The following is a 13,734-nucleotide window of genomic DNA, read 5'->3' as shown; positions in this document are numbered from 1 at the left end:
AGGAGAGGTCTGTTGGCCTCCGGCAAATGAGGCCCACAGAGTTCTCCGTGCTGCTCTCCGTCGAAGTTCCGACAGTCCCCACCGCAGTGGGGAAGCTGGGAAGTCCGCGCCTGGCACTCGTCCGGAGCGGCTTTTCTGGGAGTGGGAGGGCGATAGGTGGGGCACGGGCGTGTCCGGGGCGTTCCGCAGGTGCGACCAGGTAAATCTTGGTCTCTTCAGATTGACGTCACCTGGCGCATGCCCAGTTGGTCTGCACCTTCCCAGGCGCCGGCTGCATTTTCGCACGCGCGGGAAAAGTTGGGGGGGATGAAGAACCCGGAAGTGCGCCATCTTGCCGCCATCTTGCCTCCGTTCGTCCAAACATACACCACACCTGAGAATAGAAACCTCCGAGTGTCTCATTTTCCTGTGGCCAAGCAGGGGCCAGACCCTAGCAGTCCTGTGAGCAGGACTCCTCCAATCCCCCTGGAATTCGGTTCCTAGCCGAGCAGGCCCTTCACGTCGTGAGGTCATGAGGCGTGTACTCCTCCATGGTCTTGGGATTTCATTCCGGAGATGGAGAGTGTGGGAAGCAGTTAGGTCAGATGGGGTGAGGATGCAATCTGGTGAGGTGTGTATGGGGTTCCCCCTCCTTTATCTGCTAAATAGGTGCTTACAGGTGAATATGGAAGGTACTTCCCACTCCAACCCTGCGTTCCCTTGGTCGCAGTAGCCGTCCACACCATGGCCCGGTGCCCACGTGGGAGGACTCCAACCGGCTGGGGAATCAGTTGGAGCGCAACCCCGGGCCATTCTGGCCAGCTTCCGATTTCGGCTGTCATTCCGGGAAACACATGGGAGTGGAATGGACTGAGGCTGGCTGGGATGTAGCCTGCATACCGGCCTCCTCTTTTCCTGACACTCAGGCTTCTCATGGGCCTAGGGTTTCCTGGGTTTGGCTCAAACACTTCCACAGTCAACGTTTCCCTGTTCACGGAGGACGACCCTCATGGGGACCGCTGTACGAGTGTTTCCTTCTGAACACCGTCACGGTGCAAGGACTCGGCTGCTGTGATCCTTTTGGAACAGTAAATTCCGGTTACATCTGCCAACAAGGAAACTCTGGTTCTCCCAGTTCTCTCAGAGTGCTGCATGATTCCTGTAGGATGAGAAGCAGGCAACCGTGTCTGGCTTTTGCCTGCTAATCTAGATTCATGTCATCTGCACGTCCATTGTCCACGTGTAGGGGCTGTTGCTGCATGGGAGGGCCTCTCGCCTGGGATATTTTGGCTGCCAGGAACTTCAGGGGGCACAAGGCTCTTGGATTGGGTGACTTCAGTCCAGGTCGTGGGTCGTGGTCTCTTTGTGGGGCCTGGGTTTGTCTGCACTCTGCTGAAGGCTCTGGAATCCTCTGGCAAGAATCCGTGAACTTGACTTGGACTCCAGCACAAACCTTCTCGTTCTCCCAGGCAGGTCTTGCTTTTCTTTTGCTCTCACGGGGGATCCACAGTGCCCCTCAACGGCACTGGGGGACAACCACTTCAATCTTGCAATCGCCGCAGACGGCCTCTGAGACCCTCTCTCCACCTCACGTGCCCCCGTGGGATGCCAGTTCCAGGGGTGAGACATCTTCTCCACCGTGTCCTTCCCTTGGTCGTGGTTCCCGCTTCTCTCCGACTGCCGTGGTGAGAGGCAGAAGCCCCTAAAAGCCCAGGATGAAGGGAGGCAGTGAGCTCAAGGGTCCCACAATCTTCCACTGACACCCTCCTCTGGGGTCTCAGGTATTCATCCATCAGCCGCAGAGTCCTCAACAACTCACCAGACTGCATTCCCAACCCTCTGGGACCCGATTCGTGCACAGAGCCATTTTCGGGAATGAAGTCCGAAGAGCCATTTTCAGTGCCCACCTCACAGTCTCCAATCACCTCCCCCTCCAGCGGGAGCCGACCACGGAAACCACCCCTGGAGGCCCTTTGGGGAGACTTTTCTAGTCCCACAATGGTAGTCGCAGGCAGCCCTTTTACTGAGACCAGGCCAGCTCTGCCTGCCCCATTTTCCTTGCTTAGGCAGGCTGACAGCCATGCCAGCCTGGCGCCCGAGCCAGCCCCTCGAGTGCGCATGCGCAATGGCCGGGCACCTGACGCGAGCGCTGAGCACTGGCTTGCATCACAGTGAAGGCCTTCGTTGCCTGGTGACGAGTCCTTGCGGCTTAGAAGAGAGGGAGGACCTCTGCGATGGGCGTCACTGTTGGACTCTTGCCTGTATTCTCTGGGGAATCCACGGGATAGTCACACCATCTAGGACAGGACAGGGGCGAGCCAGCATGAGGAAACGTCAAGGAAAGGCCCACAGATCCATCGCGAAATCCCTAACGATCCAAAAGGATCCACGCCATGACTCAAGTCTGCCTGGACTGAATGGGCGTGAGTCTCCTTAAGCGTTGCCCCCCACTGCGATTTTTGACTACAGCAGGCCTGTGTTCCCTGGGGTGCCCTCTCCTGGGAGGGGCTTCCCAGAGGAGCAGAACTGCGCAGTCTGAGAAGCTGCCAGGATGTGTATTTCTGCGGGATTGTTTCGAGTGTTGGCTGCCCGCGTGTATAGGCGGCACTGTGTGTGGGCGTGTGTGTGTGCGCGAGCAAGCACGCGCACGCATGCGTTCATGCGTGCGCGTCAGTGTGTGTGGGCGTTGGTCTGTGTGGGCCTGTGGGCTGTGTGCGTGTACGTGGAGTCCGCGCATAGGAATATGGCTCAAGCACTGCAACCATTATTTTGTTTTTCTTTTCATGTACCAGGCCTCTGCGATGGGCGTCGCTGTTGGCCTCTGGCCTGTATTCTCTGGGGGATCCACGGGATAGTCACACCGTCTAGTACAGGACAGGGGCGAGCCAGCCTGAGGAAACGTCAAGGGAAGGCCCTCGGATCCATCGCGAAAGCCCTAACGATCCAAAAGGATCCGCGCCATGCGTCACGTCTGCCTGGGCCGAGTGGGCGTGAGTCTCCTTAAATGTTGCCCGCCCTCCCCGTGATTTCTGACTACAGCAGGCCTGTGTTCCCTGGGGTGCCCTCTCCTGGGAGGGGCTTCCTGGCGGAGCAGAAGCTCGCTGCCTCAGAAGCTGCCGGGCTGTATGTTTTTGCTGGATTGTTTAGAGTGTTCTCTGCCGGTGTTTGTACGCGGCACTGTGTGTGTGGGTGTGTGTGGATGGGTGTGTGTGTGCGTGCGGGCATGTGTGTTGGGGGGGGCCTGTGTGCTGTGTCCGTGTACTTGGCGTCCGCTGATAGGAATATGGCTTAGGCACTGCAGCCCTTATTTTTTTTTCATTTTATGTTCCCCCCGCCCCCGAGTCGACCGACCTTCTGGTCCGCCTCTCTGTGAGGCTCTGCTTGGGTTCCGGGGCTCTGAGTCCTTTATTTTTTTCCGTGGTTCCTGATTTCGGGGTGAACTGTTTGTGTGTATGTGCTTTTTTACGTCTATGTGGTGTGTGCTGAAAGGAATATGGCTCAAGCACTGCAGCGCTTTTTTAAAAATTATTTTTATTTTCTCCCCTGGAGTCGCCCCACCTTCTGGTTCGCCTCCTTTTGAGTCTCTTCTTGGGCTGCGGGGCTCCGTGTGGTTTATTTTTTCCGTGGTTCCTGAATCCGCGGTGAGTTGGGGGCCTGACTGAGACTCGCAGGAGCCCAAAGCACCTCCCCCTCCAAAGCAGCAACTCTTCTAGAAAGAAGAGGAGCACAGCACACCCGAGAAGAGAAACCTCCAAGTGTCTCTTTTTCCTGTGGCCAAACCGGGGCCAGACCCTAGCAGTCCTGTGCGCAGGGCTCCTGGAATCCCCCTCGAATTCGGTTCCCAACCGAGCAGGGGCTTCACTTCGTGATGCTGGCACTCCTGGATGGTCTTGGGATTTCATTCTGGGGATGAAGAATGTGAACACCAGTTAGGTCATATGGGGGAGGATGCAATCTGGTGAGGTATGGATGGATCCCGCACTTTCGTCTGCTAAACAGTTTCTGAGAGATTATAGGGAAAAGAAGGATAGATCAGACTGTTACCATGTCTACGTGGAAATGGATGCCGTAAGAAACTCCGTTTTGACCTCTATCCTGAGCAATTGCTTTGCCCTTAGATGCTGTTGATCTGTAACGTTGCAACCTGAAATTCAGGTTAGACAAGTGCAAACCCCAAGAGAATATCAAGTAGAACAGAACAGAGTTTCTATCCCGGCAATGCCAATCCAAATACAGTATCCACAATATCAGCCGCTGTGAAATAGAACCCAGCCACCGGTAGTTTATCAGTACCGGCCGCCAGCTGAGCTTCAGTATGGGCAATCTCCAGAGGTTCAATACAGACCTCAAGTGGTGTGTCCTTCGCCAAATAGCAAGGCCCCATACCATCAAGCCATGACGGTGGTGTTTAATCCTACACAACCACCTAGTGGCCACAGTAGTACACTGCATGAAATCATTGATAAAGCCAGAAAACAGGGAGATCTTGAGGCATGGCAGTTCCCGATAATTTTACAACCAATATCTGCCGGGAAAGGGAGTCAAGAAGGAGCATCTGTCCGAACTGAGGCTAGATATTAATCTTCCACCATGAAGATGTTACAATATATGAAGGAAGGAATTTAACAATATGGACCCAACTCCCCTTATATGAGAACATTATTAGATTCCCTTGCTCATGGAAATAAACTTATTCCTTAAGTTTGGGAAATTTTGGCTAAATCTTCCCTTTCACCCTCTCAGTTCCTACAATTTAAAACCTTGTGGATTGATGGAGTACAAGAACAGGTACGAAGAAATCAGGATACTTATCCTGCTGTTAGATGCCAACCAATTGCTAGGAACAGGTCCAAATTGGAGCACCGTTAACCAACAGTCAGTAATGTAGAATGAGGCTATTGAACAACTAAGGGCTATTTGCCTCAGGGCCTGGGGGAAAAAATCAGAATCCAGGAGCTACTTGCCCTTCTTTTAATTCAAGTAGACAAGGCTCTAAAGAGTCATATCCAGACTTTGTGGCAAGGTTGCAAGATGCCGCTGAAAAATCTATTTCACATGATAACGCCCAAAAAGGTATTGTAGAACTAATGGCTTATCAAAATGCAAATCCAGAATGTCAATCGGCCATAAAGCCATTAAAAGGAAAAGTTCCAGCAGGAGTTGATGTAATTACACAGTATGTGAAGGCTTGTGATGGGATTGGAGGAGCTATGCCTAAGGCAATGCTAATGGCTCAAGCAATGATAGGAGTCATTTTAGGAGGACAAGTTAGAACATTTAGGGGTAATGTTATAATTGTGGTCAAATCAGTCATATAAAAAAGAACTGCCCAGTCTTAAATAAACAGAGTAAAAATAAAGAGCCACCTGGCCTGTGTCCAAGATGTGGAAAAGGAAAACATTGGGCTAATCAATGTCATTCTAAATTTGATTAAAATGGGCAACTATTGTCGGGAAACAGAATGAAGAGCCAGCCTCGGGTCCCGCAAAGAACTGGGGCGTTCCTGATTCAGCCGTTTGTTCTTCAGGGTTTTCAGGGACAGCAACCCCCACAGCAAATACCACCACTTCAGGGAGCCCTAAATCAATGGCCAAAAAAATGGACTAAACAAAAGCCTGTTACAGGACTTGTCGGTGTGGGCACCTCCTCAGAAGTGTATCAAAGTGCCATGATTTTACATTGTCTAGGACCTGATAATCAAAAAACACGGTTCAACCTATGATTACTTCTATTCCAATTAATTTATGGGCCCGAAACTTGTTACAGCAATGGCATGCAGAGATTACTATCCCAGCCTTTCTATACAGCCCCACAAGTCAAAAAATCATGACTAAAATGGGATATCTCCCTCGCAAAGGACCAGGGAAGAATGGAGATGGCATTAAAGTCCCAACTGAGATTGAGAGAAATCAAGAAAAAAAAGGAATAGGGTGTGCTTTTTAGGAGTAGCCACTGTAGAGCATCCAAAACCCATTCTATTAACTTAGAAAAATCTATATAGGTAAATCAGTGGCCACTACCAAAACAAAAGCTGGAGGCTTTACACTTATTGGCAAAAGAACAATTAGAAAAGGAACATATTGAGCCTTCATTTTCGCCTTGGAATTCTCCTGTGTTTGTAATTCAGAAAAAATCCAGCAGATGGCTCAGGCTAACTGACTCAAGAGCCCTCAATGCTGTAATTCAACCTATGGGGGCTCTCCGACCCGGGTTGCCCTCTCCGGCCATTATCGCCAAAGATTGGCCTTTAATTATAATTGATCTGAAGCATTGCTTTTTTATCATTTATCTGGCAAAACAGGATTTTGAAAAATTAGCTTTTGCTGTACCAGCCATAAATAATAAAGAACAAGCTACCAGGTTTCAGAGGCAAGTGTTGCCTCAGGGAATGCTTAATAGTCCAACTGTTTGTCAGACTTTTGTAACTCAAGCACTTCAACCAGTTAAAGACAAGTTTTCAGACTGTCATATCATTCATTATGTTGATGTTATTTTGTGTACTGCAGAAACGAGAAACAAATTAATTGACTGTTACACATTTCTGCAGACAGAGGTTACAAACACAGGACTGACAATAGCATCTGATAAGATTCAAACCTCTACTCCTTTCCATTACTTGGGAATGCAGGTAGAAGAAAGAAAAATTAAACCACAAAAAATAGAAATAAGAAACGACACATTAAAAACATTAAATGACTTTCAAAAATTGCTAGGAGATATTACCTGGATTCAGACAACTCTAGGCATCTCTACTTATACCATGTCAAATTTGTTCTCTATCTTGAGGAGGGATCCAGAATTGAATAGTAAAAGAATATTAACTCCAGATGCAACTAAAGAAATTGAATTAATTGAAGAAAAAATTCGGTCAGCACAAGTAAATAGAATAGATCACTTAGCCCCACTCCAACTTTTGATTTTTGCTACTGCATGTTCTCCAACAGGCATTATTGTTCAAAATACAGATCTTGTGGAGTGGTCTTTCCTTCCTCACAGTACGATTAAGACTTTTACATTGTACTTGGATCAAATGGCTACATTAATTGGTCAGGCAAGATTACGAACAATAAAATTGTGTGGAAGTGACCCAGATAAACATCACTGTTTCTTTAAACAAGGAACAGGTTAGACAAGACTTTATCAATTCTGCTGCATGGCAGATTGGTCTTGCTGATTTTGTGGGAATTATTGATAATTACCCAAAAACAAAAATCTTCCAGTTTTTAAAATTGACTACTTAGATTTTACCTAAAATTACCAGACATAACCCTTTAAAAAATGCTCTGACAGTGTTTACTGATGGTTCCAGCAATGGAAAAGCCGCTTACACGGGGCCAAAAGAAGGAGTCATTGAAACTCAATATCACTCAGCTCAAAGGGCAGAGTTGGTTGCCCGTCATTTCAGTGTTACAAGATTTTAATCAGCCTATTAACATTGTATCAGATTCTGCATCTGTAGTACAGGCTACAAAGGATGTTGAGACAGCCCTAATCAAATATGGTATGGATGATCAGTTAAATCATCTGTTTAATTTGTTACAACAAACTGTAAGAAAAAGAAATTTCCCATTTCATATTACTCATATTCGAGCACATACTAATTTACCAGGGCCTTTAACTAAAGCAAATGAACAAGCTGACTTGCTAGAATCATATGCATTCATAGAAGCACAAGAACTTCATGCCTTGACACATGTAAATGCAACAGGACTAAAAAATAAATTTGATATCACATGGAAACAGGCAAAAAATATTGTACCACGTTGCACCCAGTGTCAAGTCCTACACCTGCTCATTCAGGAGGCAGGAGTTAATCCCAGAGGTCTATGTCCTAATGCGTTATGGAAAATGGATGTCACACATGTACCTTCATTTGGAAAATTGTCATTTGTCCATTGACAGTTGATACTTATTCACATTTTGTATGGGCAACCTGCCAGGCAGGAGAAAGTACTTCCCATGTTAAAAGACATTTGTTATCTTGTTTTGCTGTCATGGGAGTTCGAAAAAAATTAAAACAGATAATGAGCCAAGATAGTGTAGTAAAACATTTCAAAAATTCTTAAATCAGTGGAAAATTACACATACAACAGGAATCCCCTATAATTCCCAAGGACAGGCCATAATTGAAAGAACTAATAGAACACTCAAAGCTCAGGTGGTGAAACAAACAAAGGAAAAAGACAGTAAGGAGTATAACACTCTCCAGATGCAACTTAATTTAGCACTCTATACTTTAAATTTTTTAAACATTTATAGAAATCAGACCCTACTTCTGCAGAGCAACATTTTACTGGTAAAAAAAAAAAAAACCCACATGAAGGAAAACTGATTTGGTGGAAAGACAACAAAAATAAGACATGAGAAATAGAGAAAGTGATAACATGGGGGAGAGGCTTTGCCTGTGTTTCACCAGGAGAAAATCAACTTCCTGTTTGGATACCCACTAGACATTTAAAGTTCTACAATGAACCCATCAGAGATGCAAAGAGAATCGCCTCTGCGGAGACAGAAAACCCGCAATCGAGCATCATCAACTTGCCAGATAAACAAAATGGTGATATCAGAAGAACAGATAAAGTTGCCATCCACCAAGAAAGCAGAGCCACCGACCTGGGCCCACTTAAAGAAGCTGACACAGTTAGCTGAAAAAAGCCCGAAGAACACAAGGGTAAAATGAACTCCAGAGAATATGCTGTCTGCAGCTTTGATGATTGTATCAATGGTGGTAAGTCTCCCTGTGACTGCAGGAGCAGATGCAGCTAATTATACTTACTGGGCCTATGTGCCTTTCCCGCCCTTAATTCAGGCAGTCATTTGGATGGATAATCCTATTGAAGTATATGTTAATAATAGCGCATGGGTACCAGGCCTCACAGATGATAGTTGCCCTGCGCAACCTGAAGAAGAAGGAATGATGACAAATATTTCCGTTGGGTATCATTATCCTCCTATTTGCCTAGGGAAGGCACCAGGATGTTTAATGTCTACAACCCAAAATTGGTTAGTAGAAGTACCTACTGTCAGTGCCACCAGTAGATTTACTTATCACATGGTAAGTGGAAAGTCACTCAGGCCACAGATGAATAACTTACAGGACTCTTCTTATCAAAGATCATTAAAATTTAGGCCTAAGGGGAAGCCTTGCCCCAAGAAAATTCCCAAAGAATCAAAAAGCCCAGAAGTTTTAGTTTGGGAAGAATGTGTGGCTGATGCTGAGGTGGTATTACAAAATAATGAATTTGGAACTATTATAGACTGGGCCCCTCAAGGCCAATTTTATTATAATTGTATGGGACAGACTCACTCATGTTCACAGGCCCTAGCCATCTGGCCCACTAATCCAGCCTATGATCATGATTTAACTAAAAGACTGGATCAGGTTTACAGAAACTTAAAATCACCCTATCCATGGAAATGGGGTGAAAAGGGAACTTCATCACCTCGACCAAAGTTAGTTAGTCCTGCTACTGGTCCTGAACATCCGGAATTATGGAAGCTTACTGTGGCCTCACACCACATTAGAATTTTGTCTGGAAATCAAGCTATAGGAACAAGAGATCATAAGCCATATTATACTACTAACCTAAATTCCAATCTGACAATTCCTTTGCAAAGTTGTGTAAAACCTCCTTATATGCTAGTTGTAAGAAACATAGTTATTAAATGAGATTCCCAAACTATAGCCTGTGAAAATTGTAGATTGCTTACTTGCATTGATTCGACTTTTGATTGGCAGCACCATATTCTGCTGGTGAGGGCAAGAGAGGGTGTGTGGATCCGTGGGTCCATGGACCAACCGTGGGAGGCTTCCTCGTCTGTCCATATTTTAATGGAAGTATTAAAAAGAGTTCTAACTAGATCCAAAAGATTCATTTTTACTTTAACTGCAGTGATTGTGGGTCTTATTGCAGTCACAGCTACTGCTGTGGCTGCTGGAATTGCTTTATACTCCTCTGTTCAAATTGCAGAATATGTAAATAATTGGCAAAAGAATTCCTCAAAATTGTGGAATTCTCAGACCCAAATAGATCAAAAATTGGCAAACCAAATTAATGATCTTAGACAAACTGTCATTTGGATGGGAGATAGGCTCATGAGCTTGGAATATCTTTTTCAGTTACAGTGTGACTGGAATAAATCAGATTTTTGTACTACACCCCGAGCCTATAATGAGTCTGAGCATCACTGGGACATGGTTAGACGCCATCTACAAGGAAGAAAACATAATCTTACTTTAGATATTTCAAAATTAAAATGACAAATTTTTGAGACATCAAAAGCCCATTTAAATCTGGTGCCAGAAACTGAGGCAATCATCAAAGCTGCTGATGGCCTCACAAATCTTAACCCTGTCACTTGGGTTAAAACCATCAGGCATTCCACTATTGTAAGTTTCATATTAATCCTTGTATGTCTGTTCTGTCTGTTGTTAGTCTACAGGTGTATCCAGCAGCTCCGAAGAGACAGTGACCAGCGAGAACGGGCCATGATGACGATGGTGGTTTTGTCAAAAAGAAAAGGGGGATACGTAGGGAAAAGAAAGAGAGATCAGACTGCTACTGTGTCTATGTAGAAAAGGAAGACATAAGAAACTTCATTTTGACCTGTACCTTGAACAATTGCTTTGCCCTGAGATGCTGTTAATCTGTAACTTTAGCCCCAACTTTGAGCTCACAGAAACATGTATTGTGTGGAATCAAGGTTTAAGGGATCTGAGGCTATGCAAGATGTGCTTTGTTAACAAAATGTCTACAGGCAGTATGCTTGGTAAAAGTCATCTCCATTCTCCATTCTCAATAAACCAAGGGCACAATGCACTGTGGAAAACCACAGGGACCTCTGCCCTGGAAAGCCAGGTATTGTCCAAGGTTTCTCCCCATGTGATAGCCTGCGATAAGGCCTTGTGGGATGGGAAAGACCTGACCGGCCCCCAGTCTGACATCCGTGAAGGATCTGTGCTGAGGAGGATTAGTAAAAGAGGAAGGCCTCTTGCAGTTAAGAGTAAGGCCTCTGTCTTCTGCCTGCTCCTGGGAATGGAATGTCTCGGTATAAAACCCGATTGTACATTTGTTCAGTTCTGAGATAGGAGAAAAACTGCCTTGTGGTGGGAAGCGAGACATGTTGGCAGCAATGCTGCTTTGTTACTCTTTACTCCACTGCGATGTTTGAGTGGAGAAAAGCACAAATCTGGCCTACGAGCACATCTAGGCATAGTTCCTTCCCTTGAACTTATTTGTGACACAGATTCCTTTGCTCACATGTTTTCTTGCTGACCTTCTCCCGACTATCACCCTGCTCTCCTGCTGCATTTCCCTTGCTGAGATAGTGGAAATAATAATAAATACTGAGGGAACTCAGAGACCAGTGATGGTGCAGGTCCTCCATATGCTAAGCGCAGGTCCCCTGGGCCCCCTGTTTTTTCTCTATACTTTGTCTCTGTGTCTTATTTCTTTTCTCAGTCTCTCGTCCTACCTGAGGAGAAATACCCACAAGTGTGGAGGCCTGGCCCCCTTCAACAGATGATACAGAAGGTACTTCCCACTCCACCCCTGCATTCCCTTCATCGCACAAGCCGTCCACACCATGGCCCAGTGCCCAGGTGGGAGGACTCCAACATCCCGGGGAACAGTTGGAGTGCAAACCCAGGCCATTCTGGCCAGCTCCCAATTGCGGCTGTCATTCCGGGAAACACACGGGAGCGGGATGGAGTGAGGCTGGCTGGGATGTGCCTGCACACCGGCACCCTCTCTTCCTGACTTCCATGTTTCTCGTGGGCCTAGGGTTTCCTGGGTCTGGCTCAAAGGCTTCCACAGTCAACATTTTGCTGTTCACGGAGGACAACCCTCACGGGGACCATTGTATGACTGTTTTCTTCTAAACACTGTCAGATTTTAAGGACTAGGCAGCTGTGATACTTTTGGAACAGTAAATTCCCGTTATATCTGCCAACAATGAAACTCTTGTTCTCCCACTTCTATAGAAGTACAGCATGATTCCTATATGATGAGACCTAGACAGCCAAGTCTGGTTTTTACCTGGTAATCTAGGCTCTCTTTCGTTTCATCTGCATGTCTTTTCTCATTGTGGAGTTGGTTCTTCTTTGGGCTGGGTGTGACTGCCTCTCGCCACAGATCTTTTGCTTGCCAGGGATTTTAGTGAGCTCAAGGGATTTTCGGTAGTTTGACTGCCCTCCAGGTTGTGGGTGGTGGTCTCATTTTGGGGGCTGGGGTTTTTTGCACTTTACAGGAGTCTCTTGGGTCCTCTGGCAAGAATCCGTGAACTTGGGTTTGACTCCAGCACAAGCCCTCTCATTCTCCCATTTGAGCCTTTATTTCCCTTTGCTTTCATGGGGCATCCACAGTGCCCCTCAACAGCACTCCTGGGCACCCTTTTCAGGCTTACAATCACACCAGACGGTTTATGAAACATTCTCTCAACCTTATGTGCCCTTGTTGGATGCCAGTTCCAGGTGTGAGACCTCTCTCCACCTTGGACTTGCCTTTATTGTCGTTTCTGCCTAACCCAGACAGCCGTACTGAGAAGCAGGAGCCCCTGGGAGGCCCTGGATGAAGGGAGACAGTGAGTTCAAGGGCCCCGCAATCTTCCGCTGACACCCTCCTCTGGGGTCTCAGGTATGATTCTATCACCCGGAGATCCCTCAACAACTCACCAGACTGTATTCCCTTCTTCCTGGGACCGGATTCTTGCACACAGACTCTTTCGGAAATGGAGTCCAAAGAGCTGTTCCCAGAGCCCACTGGAATCGCCTCTTCCTCCAGCGGGACCCGACTAATGAGACGGCCCAAGGATGCCCTGTGGTCGTTACTTTTAGGCTTCCACAGTCATTGTCGCAGGCAGCATTTTCCCGAGACTAGGCCGACTTTGCCTGTCCCATTTTCCTCTGCTCAGGCAGGCTGACAGCCTGGTCCCGGCGCCTCCCTCGCGGATGCGCATGCGCCAGTCGTGAGACACCTGTCGCGAGCGGTGAGCCTTACCTCGCGTCTCAGTGTATGCCACCTTTGCCTGATGACAAGTTTCTCCCGCTTCGTGGACCAGGGGACCTTTGTGGACATGTGTTGGCGTTGGACTCTCGCCTGTCTTCTCTGGGGGATCCACGGGATAGTCCCACTACCCCAAGATAAGGCAGGGATGAGCCAGCGTTAGGAATCATCAACAGAGACCCAATGCCTCCCCAAGCTCTCTCTGTAGTCCTGGCTTTGTCTCCTCCAAGGTGCTGTGACCTTAAGCAAGTCACTGCCTCTCCTGCAGGTCTTCGGTTAGGACAGAGATAAATGGATCAGATAGAAAACAGAAATGGTTCTTCCAGCCCTCCTCTCTTCTGCCCCTTCACTGTCTGCCTGGTAAAATGGTACCTCTTGGTCACATTTGCTACTCATTAAGTCACCTGTCCTGTGGGAAAGTCCTCACGTTGGTGATACGAGGTCCCACTCTCTACCCTTTAGGAATTGCAGAGTCTCATGAATCTGTGTGTGTTCATCCCAGGGTCACTTCGCACCTACACCTCCAGACCTCTCAGTTGCCCCAGGTTAATACTGAGACTAAAGGGAGAAGCAATTACAGGAGAGAAGGAGAGGAAGTGAGGAGGCATAAGAGGGGATCTGGGGTTTGGTGATAGGGGAGAGACAGGGTCACAAAAGGTTCACTGGATATGAGAAGCCCGCCCACGGAAAAGCTTCTAAAGATGGGTAAGGCGGTGCTGGGGCCACAGTGCCATTGACCAAAGCAGACATC

General features: G+C 47.2%; 1 protein-coding gene and 1 long non-coding RNA gene across 2 annotated transcripts; both read left to right on the top strand.

The window, feature by feature from the left end:
- Positions 1-2,779: 2,779 nt before the first annotated feature.
- On the top strand, positions 2,780-11,408 carry LOC117073550. The gene is made up of 2 exons (XR_004433269.1): positions 2,780-2,969; positions 10,416-11,408. It is a non-coding gene; the product is annotated as an uncharacterized LOC117073550 (long non-coding RNA).
- Positions 6,169-11,408, top strand: LOC117073546 (endogenous retrovirus group K member 25 Env polyprotein-like). The gene has a single exon (XM_033194583.1). It carries the CDS (start codon positions 8,672-8,674, stop codon positions 9,647-9,649), a length of 978 nt encoding a protein of 325 aa, XP_033050474.1. The 5' UTR covers positions 6,169-8,671; the 3' UTR covers positions 9,650-11,408.
- Positions 11,409-13,734: the final 2,326 nt, after the last annotated feature.

The sequence above is a fragment of the Trachypithecus francoisi genome, unplaced genomic scaffold, assembly GCF_009764315.1.
Source record: "Trachypithecus francoisi isolate TF-2019V2 unplaced genomic scaffold, Tfra_2.0 Lachesis_group4, whole genome shotgun sequence".
NCBI classification, from domain to species: Eukaryota; Metazoa; Chordata; class Mammalia; order Primates; family Cercopithecidae; genus Trachypithecus; species Trachypithecus francoisi.
This window is presented reverse-complemented; position numbering and strand designations above follow the sequence as displayed.